At 44.1% G+C, this 19505-nt stretch overlaps 2 protein-coding genes and 1 pseudogene across 8 annotated transcripts in view; 2 read left to right on the top strand and 1 right to left on the bottom strand.

Moving 5' to 3' along the window:
• LOC139048764 (gastrula zinc finger protein XlCGF57.1-like) overlaps nt 1-13492 on the bottom strand; it is a 33750-nt gene extending 20258 nt beyond the window's left edge. The window contains exons 1-2 of one of the 2 annotated variants that reach the window (XM_070523348.1): nt 13219-13492; nt 2224-2430 (exon numbers count right to left, since the gene is read on the bottom strand). In XM_070523348.1, the coding sequence (XP_070379449.1) occupies nt 2224-2416 (193 nt within the window). In that variant the 5' untranslated portion in view covers nt 2417-2430; nt 13219-13492. Of the gene's footprint in view, nt 1-2223; nt 2431-10271; nt 10506-13218 lie in introns of those variants that run through there. The other variant, XM_070523349.1, reaches the window with a different exon arrangement.
• LOC139049358 (U2 spliceosomal RNA) lies at nt 12626-12800 on the top strand (annotated as a pseudogene).
• Nucleotides 13493-14328: 836 nt separating the features above from the next.
• LOC139048762 (zinc finger protein 239-like) overlaps nt 14329-19505 on the top strand; it is a 62439-nt gene continuing 57262 nt past the window's right edge. For 2 of the 6 annotated variants that reach the window (XR_011507890.1, XM_070523343.1), the window contains exon 1: nt 14407-14673. The gene's annotated coding sequence lies outside the window, so the exon portion shown is untranslated. Of the gene's footprint in view, nt 14674-15025; nt 15307-16632; nt 16676-19505 lie in introns of those variants that run through there. The other 4 variants (XM_070523344.1, XM_070523345.1, XM_070523346.1 and 1 more) reach the window with 4 other exon arrangements.

The raw sequence follows: 19505 nt of genomic DNA on the forward strand, positions 1-19505 counted from the left end.
TAGTGTTGAAGCGAGAGGCTGCACAAAGGTCAATTCCCTTGCTCCTGCTACCACACTTCCTCACTCCAGCATTCCGATAAAGAGTTTCTGCAGTTATTGAGTGAGACGTGTTCATGTTTGCTTGTGCATGCGTGACACCATTTAATTTAGCTAGTAAGCAAGTGTTCACGAGTATATATATGGCCAATAAATTTACTACCCTTACTTATTGTGTAGCTGTCTACTAATTTGCTTATTGTAACCGATGCTTCACCTTTTGAGTGAAACTGCGACGTTTAATTTATCGCAGCTTTAGTGCACTGGGAGCAAATCATTGTTTTTCCAAAAGAGAGAAAGTTGTATTTCTGTATGAAAGAATGAGGTGCACAGCACTGTAAAGGACATTTCTTTTTTAAGTCACAGCAAACGGGTGCACGTTACAATTGAGAGCGTCTTATTTTTCCTTTTTTTGGTGCCGGAAAACAGGTGCGCATTACAATCGAGGGCACGTTAGAATAAATTAAATATGGCATTCTTGTCTGCAACACTTCTTAGTGTCATCTGTGACCCTTCTATGGAATGTGTAACTCTTATCCCCACAATAGTCGTTGGAGTGTATCAGATCGTTAAACATGGCAGCTGCATTGTCAATGTGCTCCGAGGAGGAAATGAGGGCAATGATTTGCTTTTTGTTTATGGAAGGTGTTAAGCCTGCGGGAATCATTCGTCGAATGCAAGCGCAGTATGGTGACAGTTGTTTATAGTGAAGACAGATTTACAAATGGATAGATCATTTCAAACAGAGAAGAACTTTATGTCACGAGGAAAGATCGGGCAGGCCGTCGACGTCAACGAATGAGGACAATAGGAAACTCTTTGAGGGTATGGTGATGGAAAACAGACGAATCACAGCGGACGAAATTGCCAATACTTTACATATCAGTCGTGGTTCAGCGTATTCCATCTTACACCACAGGCTAAATTTTCGGAAAGTGTGTGCAAGGTGGGTCCAGAAAGAATTGTCAGCGCAGCATAAGGCTTTACAAAGATTGGTCATCTCTCAGAAACATTTGTCGCGTTATCGTCGCAAGGAAGATGGATTTTTATAGCAAATTGTTACTGTAGATGAAACTTGGGTACATAATCATGAAACGGAAAGTAAGGATGCTAGCATGGTTTGGAAACACTCATCATCACCAGAAGTTAAGAAATTTAACAACCATCAGCTGCTAAGATTGTGCTAACACTATTGTGGAATGTGGAAGGTATGGTAGCCGTTCATGTCACCCTGAGAGGTGAAATTGTGAACAGTGAGAACTATTGTGATGTGTTTCGAACTAAACTGTAACCTGCAATCAGATGCAAAGGTTGTGGAAAACTGCGAAAAGCTGTCATCCTGCAGCAATAACACTTGACCACATTCTGCCAAACGGACGGCAAAACAATAAAGGAGTTGGGATTCGAAATGCTGGAACACCCAACATACAGTCCAGACGTGGCTCCTGACAAGAAACCTGAAGCTGCTATCAAAGGAAGGGGACCAAAAGTGTATGGGGACCAAAAGTGTATGGCCAACAGTCACCTCAAGATGACTACAGCTCGGCTGAACTGATTGCTGGCGTGCACCTCGGGTGCCCAGTGCATGCTGCTCGTTGCCCGATGACAGTGTTGCCCATGCCTATTCCTGCTTAGTCATCACCGATGATGTGCTTTGCGATGTCGTGAGTGAAAGCTGTCCCAGAACAAGACCCCTGCAGTTGACAGTTTCAGTGCAGTTTTCACCTCTCTCAACGAATGAGCATATTGATAAAACAAAGTATGTTTTAGAGTTAAGTGCATTAATAAATTTCGTTTAAATTTTGTTCATCCTAAACACAGGGGTCGACTTACACTCTGCATTGATCTGTAATCACATGCTTACGTGTATCACTGATTTAGGCAGAACTATGAGACTCACTGGGTGTAATGTTATCGTAAAACAATGAAAGGGCTACAAGAGACATCGGGGCAAGAGAGCTCTCGATTAAGCTATACCATCTAAAGTGCTTCATTGTGATCAGTATAGCATTATTTCTGCATTTTGCTCCAATCAGTATGCAGACAAGGTTCACAAACCTGCTAATTTGTCCTCAGAAGCAGAATGTCATACGCACTTTAGGAAATGATACCAAGCTAGTCAGACTTGGCCATTCACAACGCTCACGCAAGCAAGCAAATGTAAGAGAAGTGCCAGTCACTGCCCACCTGAAGTGGAGCTTAACTGCTCCAAAGTCTCCGTAGTCTGCACGCTTCTAGACTCGCTCCGTGCTTTGAAGCAGCACCCAACAGACTTGTCAGCCAGAGGCAAGCTGCACTGCATGCCAACCTCGACCTGACCGACAACCTTGGAAGGGGCGTGGCATGCCATTTTGGCAGTGAAGCCTTCAGCTAGGCTCATCGCATTTGTGAAGCCTGCAGAAAATAAATGGGGTGATTACAGCTCTGCTACAGTATGAAGAGATAAATACAACAGAATCAATGCAGGGGCACTTTACAATGCACAGCCATGGAATACATTATAACCCTTTTGGTTCAGTATTCCTAAAAGGCTACAGGTGGTAATACACATTGATTACTCTAAAACAAAGCAACCTCTTTTCTGTGGGCGGCTTACGACAGTAGAGCATATTTCAGACACCTTTTCATATGATACATTTAAAAGCTATTGTTGTAGTCCAACTAATGAAAAGTGACTGCAAGATCCTAAGGTCTTTGCCATCAGCCTATTTAATATTCGCTGTAAGATTCTCATGTCTTGTGCCAGCCAATACCATTCTATGCTTGCAAAATTTGCCCACAACTACAGTACACGTTGCACATTTCTCATTGCTAATTCAGCATCCTCATAAAGCTGTTCTATTTCTCCATAATCATAACTGCAGGTTGGAAAGTAGGTTTGTACTACATGTAATCGATATCTACTATTAAGTTTTATTAAGGTGACTTCTACTCTTTTATTAATACTGTCGCATTGCAGTGACGTGAAAAACCAAAGTGGCACAACGCATTGGGCAAATGTGTGCCCAGCAAACCAAGTAACACTCAACACAATGACTGTGGCTAGCACACTCATTGCTCATTAAAATATCATCTACGGGTCAAGTGCATTGACTTATATACAGGACTCCTTAAAGGTTCAAGTTATATTGCTGGTGCCTTCGTATCTTCCAGAAATACTACACAATTCGCGTCACGCCTACAATCTGATTACACAAGCTTCGGTGATAACAGACGCAACCAGCAATAACATTCTAGAAGCTTCTGGTACAGAAAGGTGTGTCTTAAGCTGCGTGACAATACTGTAAGAGAGACTAGTCCGTGAAAAACGTTCACCCAAAACAAGCTATTTATACGCATGCCAATACTGTAGAAATCAATGTTGCCTATATGTACTTATGAATTAAAAGTCGTACCCTACATTCCCTCTCATCTGTATTTAACTGCGAGTCCCACAAAAGCACTGCATAAACTGCAATGCATATTCTTCTGTTAATGTGCAAGTCCAGAAGGGAGATAAATAGACTGCAGAGGATGGGTAGACCCTACACAGTAGTGAAACAAGTGAATAACAGTCTTGCCACTCTTCACTAACAGTTTCTGTACAGTCCCTTCTTCACTCAGTGTTCCCTCTCCTGCCCCCACTCATTGGGGGCAGGAGAGGGAAAAGCTGACGTGAGAAGACAAAGTAACACGACGGCACTTGCAGGCAAAATAGGGGTATGATACCTTAAATTTCTGCTATTTCTGAAATAAACACCACACATATTTCCCATGTGGACAACTGATACAGTGCATGCAGACGCCAAGCCCCATTAAATCACTGTAGGGTCTATGTGACACAATGGAAGTGGCAGTACATCAGATCAACACTTCTGTGCTCACGGCAGTAGCTTTGCGGCTATGGTATTGTTCAAGGTCGCAGGTTCAGTCCTGACCACGATAGCCATGTATTGAAGATAGTGAAATGCAAAAAAAAAAAAAACACTTGTGCACTTACATATATATGTACATTAAAAAATACCAGGATCTCAAAATTAATCTGTAGTCTGCCACTATGGGGCGCCACATAATCTGATTGTGGTTTTGACACGTACAGGCCAATAATTAATTAATGTGTAACACATATGCCACGATGCAATATGGCAATGACAATGCTCAACCCTTGTGGAGGTTATAAAAAAATTGCTTAGAACAACGCCTCACGAAATATGCCTCCCTGTGTGTTCTGTGCACTATGCAAACAGCAATGGTGCACACAAGGCAACGTTTAACATCAACTTGCCAGACTCGTACTGGACTAACCGTAACAGAAATTAAACATTCACTCTCAACATCACTGCTAATTATTTTCAATCAAAGCACACAGCACAGAAAGCTTTGCTTACATCAATTCCCACAATGCGTGGGATATGCCTAATTTTTCTAATAGCCCTAAGGCATTATTTGATACTCTAAGCTGAGTCATCATTATAAATTATACACCATTATATGTGCTATTGTTATAAGTGGACTGTACTGTATGTAGCATGTGACCATAGAAGCAAGCAAAAGGTCAATAAAATGTCATCTTGAGGCACCAAGGTAGCACACGAGTCGAGATCTATGCAAAAAAAAATAATTTAGTTATGGGATTTTACATGCCAAAACCACTTTCTGATTATCAGGCAAGTCAGAGTGGAGAACTCCAGAAATTTCTACCACCTGGGCTTCTCTAACGTGCACCTAAATCTAAGTGCACGGGTGTTTTCGCATTTCAGCCCCATTGAACTATGGTCGCCATGACCAGGATTCGATCCTGCGCTCTCGTGCTCAGCAGCCCAACACCATAGCCATTAAGAAACCACGGTAGGTTCGAGACCTATGCAGTCAGCAAGCGAGAACAATCAGGGTAACCAAGGGCTCAAGTTATTGTTAGTAACAACCAAGAGACAATGAAGCCACAAATGCACTTACTCATAGGTACCCAAAGTGAAGGTGTGGAATGATGTATACAAAGCAAATAAGTATGAACAAGTATAAAATTCAAAAATATGCAAGACTGAATGAGGACGCTAAAGTGAATTAGTTGGCCAGAGAATTTGGAATGGCCACATTGAGGGTTGCTAGCACTACAAGAATTCAAGATTTCAAACACCACAGCCTACGCACAAAACAGGATGACTATGATGGTTCAGGAAGGTAATGGTAAGGGACGAAAACTTCACTTTCGTGAAAGCAATTTGCTAAACTATTGCGACAAGGCTTAACAAACAGTCAGAAGATGCCTTAATATTACTGGACATGGTGGGCATGGTTGGAAGAGAGGGATTACACAGATATGACGTGGGAACATGTTAGCCTGTGCTGTTTTGACATAAGTCTAACCCATTTTGTCATAATCACTGCTTACAAAAGCAGGTGACAGGGGACAACAGGGATTTAACTGCAAAAAAAAAGAGTTTATTGAAAGAGTCATAAAAAACTTGCACATCCCACGCACTGTGGAAATTGATGTAAGCAAAGCTTTGTATGCCGAGTGTATGCCGAGAGCACCACGGGCGAACCCCATGGTGCTTGCAAAAAGAAAGATCAACGCTGACCGCAGAGCTCTCGTCAACACAGAGTATGTTGCAACACAAGCAGGCGACACTTGCTGTGTGCCGGAAGTGCTTAAGTGTAATGAGAAACTGTCCTTGTGCATCCTCTTAGTTTATTAAAAAAAATTAATGAACATTCCAGCTAATACGAATAACATTTGTTCATCATGAAGTTGTAAAAATTATTGATGATGCCCCCTGCATACCAAATCGGATAGCTTGCCCTACTTGAGTTATATGGTCACGTCACATCACATGGGTCAGGGATGGCTGAAAATTCAGCCAAGTGGCTGATGTAAATTGATGTGATGAAGTGAATTGAAATGATGTAAATTATTAAAACCTTATATAAAATTGCACACTTTACATAGAGCACTTAGATGCATCAATTAATGATCAGAAGGACCTACCTTAACGACTGAGTAAGTTTGTAGAAAATCATTTAAATTGTTTCAGGGTCCCTTTGAAAAAACTATATTATCAACACAGAATGAGAAATGGGCAACTACAATAATGGAGGTGAGATAAAATCGATTTTTGACCTCTGATGTTACCACCATGTTAACAAGTAAGAATGCAAGCTCTAAGCTCTTGTTGGCAAGATTGCTGGTGCCTTGTTGCTGATGATTGTGCTTGATTGTGCATCATAGCTGATGATTGTGCTTCACATCCCTGTGCAGTTAAATTTGACGTTCTGCAAGACTGAGTTTTAGGTCCTTTGCTCTTTGTAATATATATTAATGACCTGCCGCATAATATCAAGATATCCATAAAACTGTTTGCAGACGACTGTGTCACGTACCGTAGAATAACTAATGAAAACGACAACTACCTTCTTCAGACTGACCTTAATCGTGTCTCTGACTGTTGTAATACCTCGCTAATGACCCTCAACGTAAATAAATGTGAAAGTATGATAACCTCGCTTTGTCTAACACTTCTCAACCTTTTACCTACACCTTGAACGGAACTAAACTAGAGCAGGTTAGTGCTCACAAATATCTTGGTATTTACATATCAAATGATTTATCATGGCAGTCTCACATTAACTACATTACTAACAATGCTTGTCGTACTCTTGGTTACCTTCGCCGAAACTTTCGTCAAGTGCCAAAACACCTTAAACTACAGCTATATCAAACATTATTCCATCCAAAGCTTGAGTACACTTCAGCTGTACGAGATCCAGCTCAATCAACGCTAATTGACTCCTTAGAATCAGTCCAGAACCGTTCAGCTCGATTTATACTCAACAATTTTGCTCGCACTGTCAGAGTCACCTTGATGAAATCCACTCTTCACCTTCTAGACCTGGTAATGAGAAGAACGATTTCCCATTTCTTGCTTTTTCATAATTGTTTTTTTTTTCATAATCAAGTACTTCAACAGGAACTCACCTCAGAACCTGCTTACTTTTCATCATGTGTTGACCACCCAAATAAAGTAGCTGTTCCTTTCTGCCGCACAAATCTCTTTTTACATTCTTTTTTTCCGAAGACTAGTAGAGAGTGGAATCACCTTCCCCCCCTCCAACACTGCCACTGAGGACCAAGCGTTGTTCAGGTCTGCAGTTACTGAACACTTACTGGTGTAGCTACAAACTAATGTTTTTTCGTGCAAATCCTTTTTATTGTTTTGTTTTGTATTTGCATTGTACCCACCCCCTCCATAACGCCCTCTGGGTTTGAGGGCATACTAATAAATAAATAAATTATAGTGTGAACTTGTGTGAAGAAAAATGCGCAGAGACCACAGACAATGATTGTCAATGTAAGCGAAATAGCCCTAAATAACAGCAAGTGAACAAACAAAAGAGAGTGAACGAATGTTTTCCTTGCTTAGTCTGACTGCCAACCATCACAGATCTCCAACTAACAATGACAACAGTCGAAAGAGCGAACAAAAGATATTCATTTCAGAAGATATCCCAGCCACACATCCATGCCAGAATGAAATTATGGTGAAAGAATGAAAGAATTAAATGGTGAGTACACTGCACTTCTACAGATAAAGCCCAGAGAAAGTGGCAAAGTTGCAAATATACCACCATAAGAACAATATACTAACAGTTTCCAATTACAACTCGGACACACACAGAGACATTTAAGCATACCAGAGGCCTGCAGAGCTATTTCTGATCATGTTGAAACAATTAAAGCAATTGTTTCGGCTGATTGGCATTCCCTGTGTGTGAAACCTACCCTAAACACTTTCATCACCACTCACAGGCATCACTGGTGACACACTAACTGCATTGTACAGATAGACAGTCTTATCAATAAGTCAGACATTGTGGATGCAACAGGCCTTATTCGAAATCTGCTGCTATCTGGTGGCTGTTGTGTGCATACCCACCATGTTCGAAGCGAAGTGCAGTCCCCAAGTGTGTGTACAGAACGTATGAAGTGTGGTGCCCGATAAGAACTGCAATGCCGACGTATTGCTATGTGTCATGCTGCACAAAGAGAGGAAGTCGAGATGCCAAAAGAAAAAGGCAAGCAGTAAACTCTACCCCCACATTGTTATCTTTCTTCACTGTCAACGTTTCCAGTGCTCTGGCTACTGCTCACGACTAACCGTCGTGTTTACGTTCGCCTTTCTTAGGAAATAACACGATAGCATCGGCGCTCACAATTATACACATTTCGCTCACTGCCAAAGTAAGACTGTTTTTGTTGCACTTTCGTTACCATCTGCTCGACAGACAAGCCACTTTTATGTATACGACATTTAAAGGCACATTGTGGCTGCTTGTGCATGCCTATGTTGCTTTTGGCATCTTTAGTTTGTTTATTGCATTTCGATACCGGATACATGCTAAACACGCTGCTCGTGCATTTCACCGGTTCACATCAAAGAGTTCAATTGTGCTGGAGCGTGCTGTTCTCAGTTTGTTTTCGATTGTGAAGTTTCACAAGGTGCCGTTTGGTGGGATATGCTTCACTGTGCACATTTTTTAAAGCATTCCATGTGCTATAGAATCTTGTTAGAGGCTTAAAGTGTGTGAGACTTCTCATATGAAAATGAAAAATACCGTTCTGGGAAATGGGTTACATTCGACTGTGGTACACAGCTGTTCGTAGTGTCAAGGTATTTTTTGTGAGCATTTCCTCAGCGTCGCGAAATCGAACCTAGCTGCAATGCAGCAAGATCTGCAAGACCACCGTAGGCACTGAGGCGGCAGAGCGAAATGCTCATTTCCTTGACCTAACTCGTTACTTATCAGCACATCTCAAAAGAATAAACATGAAATACCAGCCAATCAACTACTTTTTGTAGCAATTAATGCCTTCCTGTACACTTTTCACATGCATTAGATGCATGAATTCATAACATTTTAAACATACAATAATTTTGTTGCATAACCTGCAACCATGGTGACAACAAGAGCACAATAACAACATCAGTTTTAAGAAATGGACAAGGAGACAAACTTGCAATGAGAAGTACAATGTGCAAGTGCATACTGCGTAAACTGAGCTACGAACAGCAGCTGAACATGTACATCATCACGCTATCTTTCTCATACACTTATTTTTATATGATCATAACCTCATGGAAAATGTGAACGATTCTGTGGCCACCTATGTACTGCGCTTAAGCTTTCCAAAACAAAGGATTCTCTGACAGCCTCTCGCTCATACTGTTGTTGCTGCGCCTGGTCACGTCGCACACAAAAAGTCTCTTAAGGACTTTCGCACACTGTACATAGAATATTCAGATGGCTGAAAATACTTTATATGCCCCACTGAAAGCAAAAAGACAAACTTTATAACCTTGCACACTGTTTCAATGGTGGCAGGCTCACATTCGACTCAGTGACGAACCTGTGGCTTCGTTGTCATTGCGAGACAGTTCTTAACGCGTAATAAGTGTCAGTGAAGTCACCAGGAAATGCCAAGAGCATGAACAGCTCCATACATCACACGTTTGAATTTTTTATGTGCAGATTGATTACCCTCAAAGCATGTACAAGCAAACAGTTGTAGCGGTGACAGCAATACGACTAAGACAGGTGCTTTCAACATGGTGCTGCATCGGGAGCTTCATGGGACCTCCAACAGAGGGCAGCAATTTCACATAAGGCCTACTGGCAAGTAGTGGTCACAAACACAAAACACAAGCAACACAAAACCTAACACAAAAGACATTGCAAAGCAGCAGTAGTCCCACATAGAAATTGCTCATAGCCGAGGACGATTGTTGGTAGTTTGCAACACAATTATTTCTTTATGATTTATTGTCTTGAGACAGTTGCAAACAAATTTTTGTGATTGTTCTTCTACTGTGTCGTTTCCAGAGTCTTTTCAATTGGTGTTGCCTCTGTCAAAAACTCAAATAAGCTCTTTGGCGGGCTGAAAGTTCATTTTACGCCCTGCATCAGGAAGCAATTTTCTTCTCCAAAATTTCCAGGCCGACATGCCAGAAAAGAAAGGTAATCTTTTCTGTGAAGATGGCAATGGTCTCATAGGGCAGTTGCACTCAGGTTTCCACTAGATCCTGGGCTCATTCTTTGTGCACAACGTTTGTGAAGGTTTGTAGGAAGCCACTGTGGAACAGCTCCCACGCTTTAAAGGTGGTTTCTCAATTCTCGAACCAGGTTGTGGCAGCATCTTCCAATGCAAGAAAAATATTACACAGCTTCTCATCGCTGCTCCAAGTGTTAAATGTAGCAACTCTTTCATACGTCTCCAGCTAGCTTTCCGGGTCCTGAAATTTTGATCCGCAGAACTTCGGTGGCCCCCTGCGCTGCTGCTGCGGCCGTACACTTCCTGGTCTTTACAGGTGGGAGTACATGCTCCAGGGGAAGGTTTTGAAGCCTGAGGCTTGCTTGATGGTCTGAGGCAACGTTGGTGCTGTCTTCAAGTTTTGGGCTTTGATCACTGCTTTGCAGGGGCGTTCGGTACATGAGCACAAAAGCACTTCGACCAGATGTCACGTAGTAGTGACAATGCAGAAAACAGTAGCAAAACTGTCAACGACAAAAGCAGCATTTTATTGGGCGAATTTGTGCCCACAAAAACAGGCTACACTCGAAAAAGGACAGCGGCGAACACAGTCAGTAATTGTCGAAATCTGATCAGCGGGTTAAGCACATTGGCTTTTATACATCACTCGTCGAAGGTTCTAGTGCCTAGTGCAATCACTGGTGCCCGCGTGGTTCCCAAAAACTACTACACATTTCATGTCACACATGCAATCTGAGTTTACGAGGTTCAGTGAGGAGATACAAAAGTGACAGAATCAACAATTTGTGTGTCTTACCGAGAGATAACATTTAACACTTGTTACTGGTGAGAAACCGGCCACTGGAGAAAGATAAACAAGCACACGAGTCAATATATTATTAAGAGGTGGGAGACATTTATACAGAATACTCGGTGTTAAAGCACGGTGTTAAAGCCACCAGACCATAAGCAAAGTCCTCCTCTTCACCTGCTCCTTTAGACATGATAGCATTAAGGGCCCTGTGTCACAGGAAATCCTGTGTCAGCGACGGCAGTGTTGTCCGTTATAAAATATTAATCCCGAACAATGTAGGCCCTCTATATGGTGCATGAGCGTTACTTAAATAATTGAATTTTTCAAGGTAAAATGCATCATAAAAATTGCAAAGTAAGACTTACACCCCACCTGTAGAAATTATAGGGTCAGATTGTAATTTGAATATACAGGAAAACATAATTCTGTTACGCGGAAACTCGGACCCCTTTTTCAGTTGCCATTTAAGGTGTCAGAAGGAGCAGCATGCCCCACTCGTTTCCATGCATTCGTGGCGCCCGCCGTGAGGGGGGAAAGAAGAAAAAAAAATTCAGAAAGCTCGCCTTCTTGCACAGCACTCGCCACCAGTGTTTTCAGGAAAGCATTACGGCTACGTAAGCTGCAGTTGACAGGAAGTGAAATGCAGTCAGGGATTTCTATCGTGTTTCACTCAAATGCGAAGCTTAAGCGTCCTCTGAGTTTTCCTTCTTCGTGTGTACAGATGGGCCATTACAACAGCACAAATAAAGCAATGAACATGCGTGTAATGAGCTGATTCATGCACTTATGCATGTTTGCCTCTGAAAGTACCTGTAAACGACAGCAGCAGGGAAGCAAGTTCGTTTACCTGTTCGGTCACCACGTACATATAGCACGACACAACTACCCTGCTCACACATAAGAGCTGCAAACAAGCTTTAAGTAATGGAAATTTACTGTCACTATCCGAGAGCAATAAATCGAAAATACTTACACTTCAGCTAGAGTAGTAAGCAAAATGAAGCAGTGAGCAAGGGAAAGAAATCTAGCCATATGCATGACCACTGCTTAGCACAATTGGAGAACCATCCTGTGACGCCCAGTTAGAGACACACAGCTTATAGGCATCTGATAAAGGTGAAGAAAAAAAATTCAGTGCTATTCGACTGTGTAAAGTTTAATGAGCAGCAAAACTGCGTATGTGGGCTCCTTCATGGCGAAGTGTCCACTGCCGTAGATCAAACACCATAACCACATAAATGGAAGGCGAGGCACCATTAGTCGCTCCTCCACAATATTGGGTCTCGGAAGATGATGAGGCACCAGGGGGTATACATACCCATGTATTGTTGCAAAACGCGGCACCACACCTTTTACTAACGAGTCCCGGCATGTAGAACAGACGCGCACATCACCGCACTCCGAGGGCACAGACTGCTTCACCGTAGCCGACGATATCGTCCGTTGTTTGACGACCGGCAGTGCAGTAATGGTTGCGAGGTCACTCGAAAACCGCGAGCGGTCACACACAACACAGGCCACACAAAAGTGATTCCCCACAAACTCACTCCGAAACCTGGCCGTTGCACCGGTGAAAGGTTCTATGCTTGCGGGATCGGGACCACATGGACGGTTCGTATTTCTTTCCGCCTCGCGGTCCTGGCAGGCAGCACGTTTATTTAGGCAGTGGAGGCACTTGTTTAGGGGACCACCACCACGGCAGAGCGGAAGGAAAGGTGATACGCAAGCTCTTGGAACGCCGTCAAAGAGAGGGCAGTGCGAACGTAGACATGGCCGACGCGGGTCAAAGCGTAGTATAAGTTCTCATCAGCTTAATATCTGATACGGGTTGAAATTGGACGCATTAAACTTATTTTTCCAAGTTGACGGAGTCCTTAAAGCCTGCTGCACCTCCGCCGCAGGTGGGCCCGGTATTGCACTATCTTCGGTATCGGCCCACGCATGGGGAGAAATTCGCGATCTACACAGCTCGATACACGCACGCAATTTTTTCCAGAACCTATACGTATACAGCTTAGCCGTCAAAATTACAAACGAGCCAGCATTCGCAGCACTGGCAGTTCAATGGATATGCAGTATTGGCGCGCGGGAAGTGGCACCTTTTTCACATCGCCACTATACACACGCCTGTCGCAGATTTAAAAAAAAAGTGACACTCTACAGTTTCAACTAGGGGCAGCGCATAGGAACTGCAGAAGAGCTCATGGCAGCTACGAATAGATGATCCTGCGATCGCTGCAACATTGCGGCAACCGCTTCGCGCTAGCGGAAATTTCGAGACCACGTTATACGCGGTTGGTCCTCTAATTAAATGTTGGCAAAAGAACAGGTAATCGTGCACAACTCCGAGAAGTACTCTCACGTTTGTTCCAGATGCGTTGCGGTAGCACGGGAAGTTGGCCGACCGGAACTATAGGGCCTAGTAATGAAATAGGCTCCGGGAAGCGCGACGATGGCGTGACGTTTCTTTCAAAAGTTCTGCACTTGATAAAAACACTGCGACCAAAGTCACCCTCCCGCTGCCGCCGCAACAGACCATATACGCCGCCGCGTGATGGTGATTACCACGAGACATCGTGCCATGAGACATTCATCAGCGTTCATTGAGGAATCTATTCTATGGAGGAATCGCCAGTCGTTTATGCGCAGGCGCGACAGGCGCGAGAGAGAACATCTGGAGGCTTTGGATAGCTTTGGCAACTTGACTCTGCCCACGGAGTCTAAGCACTGCCCACGGAGCCTAAGCACTACGGAGGAAGGGTACAGTTTGGATATGTTCAGACGCTGCGGCTGCCGGCGCGGTACACTCTTCACTCTTAAAACGGTTGCACCCTTTGGGGTGTAAATTTGTCCCACAACAATAATCGTCATGTGCCTTGCTTGCGTTTCCTTTCCTGAAAACTCGGCGCTCGCTACTTTCCTGTCATGAATGCTGCGTCACACTGATAACGTGCATGTCGTTCGTGACTGGGAAGTACCGGGCTCGCAGCTTTAAAGAAAGGAAACGCGGGCAAGACCGATGACGATTATCGTTGTGGGACAAGATATGCCCCAAAGGGTGTAAATTTTTTAAGTGTGTACACCCCAAAGGGTGCAACCATTTTAAGAGTGCAGGTGCGGGAACTCAAGTAGGCATCGCCACCCGTATTTCGTTCTTGCGCTTTTTCTGGCTTGCCAAACGTCATATTGTTGTAAGAGTGGTGTTTTTGGTGTTGTAGAACGGTAATTTACTGATGCAGAAGAAATCGTTTTTCACTTTACAGTGTCCCTTTAAAAATTCAAAATCCCCCAGATTTTCTCTCTCGCGCCCTCTCGTAATCGCGCACAAATGACTAGTGACCCCTCAAATAATCATGGAGGAAGCCTCAAATGAACGTCTCGTAGAAACCTCCTCCGTAGTGCCTAGGAAGAGTCGCATATTCAAGGAGCAAAGCCCCCAGATTTTCTCTCTCGTGTCTGCGCGGCCCTATGCACATCGATTGCAGCGCCGCCACAGTAGTTTTCGTCATCGCGCGCGCGACCGGTAAGCGTGCGCCGCCCGCGCCGCCCCATCCATTCGCTCCACTCAACCGTTTTCTTGTACACTCTAGGGCAGATGGCGGCAGCAGGACAGCAAAAGAGTGCACCAAGTGCACCAGTTCGTCCTTTAGTCTATTGCAGTGCCGAAGTGGTGATCACGCACTACAGAATAACGACTCTGGTCACAGTGCCATAGAATAAAGACCTGCTTTCGAAGGATACCTCAGACCATCGTCGGGCACCCCGAGGTCTATTCCATCATCAGGTCCGCTATTACCGCAACGCACCTGGAACAAAGGTGAGAGTACTTCTCACAGTTTCTCACGATTACCTGTTCGTTTGCCGGCACCTAATTGAAGGAACAACTATAGAGCAATACAACTGTTAAGCGGTCAAGTTAAGTGCACCAAGGAGAGCGTCACTCGGTAAGTGCACTTTAAGAAATCTAACGTCGCGAGTGTAGTGACGCTGTCACTCCCAATAGAGTGCACCAAATGCACTGCCGCAGTGGTGATCACGCGAACTAGTGGTGCTGCAATCGCGTCTTTCGTCACTTCTGCCGCTTCTGGTTTCACTTCTGCTTTCTCGTGTGTACACATTTTGGTGATGCTGCTTTTTCTGTCGCTACTGTGGTCATGCTGTTGGTGTCGTGTGATGTGCGGTGGTTTTTGTTTCCGGGGAAAAATTTAGCGCACAAGTGCGTCGGCGTCTCATAATGGGAAGAAGTTTCCACGGCTGCTTCAGCGGCCAGATGCAACGTGATGCTGGTGCTCAATTTGTTTTTTCGCACCGTGACGACGACAGAGAGTTGTATTCACCCATTTCACGGTGATCCCGTGGGCGCTGCCACGTTTGATCACGTGGTGATGCGTCCATTGCTTGCCTCAACTGCCTCCGTGTTGACAATGGATGCGTATGACGCCGGTGCGGCTTAAAGGGACCCTGAAACGATTTTGGCGATTTTCTACAAACGTACTGAGTCGTTAGAGTAGGTTCTTCTGATCATTAATTGATGCATCTAAGTGCACTGCGTAAAGCGTGTAATTTATTATAAGGTTTTAAAAATACCCATCGCTGCCGATCGCAGCGCACTGCTCGGCGGAATTTTAAGCCGCCCCTACCCATATGATGCAAATAACCCATATTACGTCACATGGGCGAGCTATCTGATTGGCTGACCAGGGCACGTGGTCGATAATTTTTCCAACTTTATGGTGAACAAATGATGCTCGTAATAGTTGGAATGTTAGTTACTTTGTTTTTGTAAAAAGAAAATAACTTAAAGAGAATACACAAGAATAGTTTTTTAGTACACTTCAGCACTTCCGGCACACAGCAAGTGTCGTCTGCTTGTGTTACAACGTACTCCATTTTGACGAGAGCTCCGCGGTCAGAGTCGGTCTCAGTATTTTCGCGAGCACTATGATTCGACTTTGTTGCCTTGTGGACTGCAAACCTAGCGACCTGCAAACCGCGAGTCCAGTATTAGGGCAAACGCAAGCGCAAGGGGACAGGGTCTGGCCGCTTGAATGTGCCGGGATGAGCCACGAGATGAGCAGAAGGGCAAATGTGAACGGTCTGCATGGTGCAGCCACCTGGTGGCACAGAGCTCAACCATACACAGTAGCAGCAACGAAGTGTATTCTTTGCTGCTGGTGTGTATTTTTCGCAGGAGTGTAATCATCAACACGTTGATTTATAAATGTTTAAAATGCTTTACACTTGGTTAGAGCAATATTAGCGCTTTGTTTGACTGGTTAAGCGCTGCGCCAGCAAGTGTCTGGACCGTGCAGACCGATCAGGCTGCTCACGTACTTCTACGCTAAAGTTCCTTCATCAGCTTGAGTTTATGCCTCCAGTCATTCGCCGAAATGACCAGCTTGTCTGTTTTTAGCGGAGTACCGGACACGTTCGGCGCTACGACAGAATGCTCGCAACGCACGCTGCTTCGATAGCTCTCGGTCGACGGCCAAGCGGCTAGCGGAGAGGTCTCGCGCGGGAGGGGGCGTGCTCCTAAGCAACCGGAAGTGAGCGATGTGACGTCGCATCGTGACGCTGAACCAGTGAAGGCGGAGCTTAGTGCCGCTCGCTCGGCGAGCGAGTTGAGGAGGAAAAGCATAGCTAGGGAGGAGGGTAACTTCTAATCGCTTGCAGCTCCATTAATACGTAACGCTTCACTTAAATTGTGGTGCGAGTGTTCTACTTAAGCTGTACCCTACGCGCCTACAAAATTTGTCCGAACCGTTTCAGGGGCCCTTTAACAAACCGCTGTTTCGGGAGATGGCGTAGGCGGCTACTGGGTGAGCGACGCGAAGCATTGGCCACAGCTTCAGAGAACGCGAAAAAGAGCTTTCGGTGCTGATTAAGCTGTCTAAACGGCACGAACAGCATATATGGTGCCTTTAAAAGTGGGGCGAAATATGATTCTATTCTATCCAAACTTTCCACTCATGAATTGAATCAGGGATAGTGTGTTTCGGTCATCGTGCTTTATTTGGAAAAAATTTTGAAGCAGTGGCTTGTCACATTTCTGATTCGGCAAAGTCCGTCGGTGTGGTCACTATCTGATTATTTTCTGCCTCATTGCTCGTGGGTGTGCTCAGTTGCAATATATTTGTTATTGCTGTGGACAAAGCTTGAAACGTAGCCATTTTGTACATTTACATACCTTGTAGCAAAGATAACGCTAGTTACTGTTGTGGACTGTCGCAAAACATTCAGCTTCGACCATTTGTGCACCATCCATGTAGTGTCATTTATTGTGTGTATATGGTTCACATATATTAAAGTGTGCACCCATTCACTTATTGACATGTTGGCGATAGAGTGGGCGTAAGATTCCATGCCAGTTGGGGTAGGTGTGTGTAGATACTGCAAATGAAACTTGCTATGACAGGAAGCGGCACTATCTCCTTTGTAATTCTTTAACAAGCGGTACTCACTTTTGCCGACATTCCAGAACTGAAGACCTTTCTTTGAAGGTTAGAGATACAGCACTGGCGGATGAGCAAATATTTATATCCTCGAGGAAGGCCATACATTTCAAAGCGCCGGTAACACGTACCGACAGTTGCAGTTGCAGCGGTCCATGAAATTGGCCACACAGACTCATTCCATTCCTTAATATGCCCGTCACAATTTTTGCAGCCAACTATTGCACACGTCTTCAATACAACACGATTGGAGCGCAGTGCATTTGCAAAAACTCAGTTGCATTTCCGACAGCTGATTGCACAGAAGAAAGGTAAAAGCGGTAATGGCTTTGTATTCGTGCGCTGTCGCTGAGGCCACGTGCGGCGTGCCACCGCAGCGCCATCTTGTTTCTTTAATTAAGCTGCACATATGAAATTGGCCTTCAGTAACAAAAGCATGACAAACTGATGTCATATTCTGTCGACTGAGAATAGGATACACAAACGGTACTCATTCTTGCCTGCTGACTGGTAGTGAACCTCCCCTCTGCGATAGGTGTGGTGAGAGGCTGGCCGTTCTTCACGTCTTAGTGGAGTGACGGGAAGCAGAAGCTGAACAAAAAAGCACTTTCCTGTAGCATACTGATGCCACATTCCCCTTCATCTGCCAATGTTTCTTGGAGCTGAACCAATCTTTGATCATAAATATGTTTTAAATTATTTACAAGATCTCAATTTACTGCGCGTTATAAGCCCATGATATTCATAGCACATCCTCTCACGAGTGTCTGATGCTGTAATAGCAACGTGTATGGCAGATGCCTCTGGGCCGCTGTGTTAAGCTTAAGGGCCTATACGAGGCGGTGGTGCTAATTGTAGCGACGTATTTTAGTTTATCACTTCTTCATAGTACATCGTTTTTCACACCATACATCATGTATCATTGTCTAGTCTTGATAGGAATAAACGCACTTTCCAAAGAATATTTTTTAGCCCTCTATACTGCAGTGTTTCATCCACTTCTCAATGATCATTATTCAGCAACGGCAGTTTCTTATTATAGCCTTGCTGCCAATAAACCCCAATCGTCATCATCATCATCATAGTTTCTCTAGAACAATGTGCTGTCCAAGAAGGGTCAATATATGGAAACACACGCTGTGCTGAAAGAATGTCTCACAGACAAGGCCAATATGTGTGAACGATATGTTGAGTATGAGAATCTATATTTTCATTCTTGAGAACAAATCTATGTTGATTCCTCGTGGAAAAAATGGACGCTGGTTCATGGTGCAATGGATGACATAATCATTCTCGGTCTTCGCAAACACAACTTGAAGCCAAGAGATGTGATGCCAAAGTTAAGCTGACCAAGAGACAGAGCTCGAGTGTTGGCAGGCACTCCGGCGTAAGCTTGTAGGGATGCGCTTTATGCAGGTTTTAAAGCAATCGTGCTTCGAATATTGGGGTGCTTGCCTACGAAATATACGCTACTGACTCTCATCATCAAGCTCGCGACCGTGATTTTCACTTCTGTACTCTGAAAGATTGAACTTATTGAAGACAAACCACATAGCAGCGATATGGGGATTGTTTTCCATGAGGCAACTCGTAGGTGAAATCTCTTGAGGTATGGAAACTGTTGTCCATGAAGAGTATTGCACCTAAATAGCTGCATGAAAAGCTACAACAAAATCCACAAAATGCTATTTCGACCGGCTATATCACTCTCAAAACCATAACTGAAATTGTCCTTCGAGAAGCAGATGGCTTGAAAACTAAGCACGGCCAGGTGTGCATAACATATCAAGCCAAAGTAAGACAGTGACATGTAAAATCATATGTGCACTACAAACAGTGTGGTGCACAGTATTTACAGAAGCTTGTGAATGTCATCTCTGGCTGCAGAGGCAACTTTGTTCGACCAAGCCTCCCTACACAACCCTCAAGCAAATACAGAAACATGTATGGGTAATATGAAAGTAACTGCCTGCGACTTCAAATGCACATGAATCTCGACCCCCACAAGCCTCTTTACGAAGATATGAGCTCGTTGAAAACCATCCTCGGATATTCACCATTATTGAATGCATACAAAATTAAACATGAATTTGCCACACACTTGAGTGAATCTAGTTTCCTGTGATTTATTCTGGAAAACCCCAGTCAGACTGGAGAGACCATCTGTGAGTGTCTGCATTTGGATGTGATGATTTCT

Source organism: Dermacentor albipictus, chromosome 8 (assembly GCF_038994185.2).
Source record: "Dermacentor albipictus isolate Rhodes 1998 colony chromosome 8, USDA_Dalb.pri_finalv2, whole genome shotgun sequence".
In the NCBI taxonomy this organism is placed as follows: Eukaryota; Metazoa; Arthropoda; class Arachnida; order Ixodida; family Ixodidae; genus Dermacentor; species Dermacentor albipictus.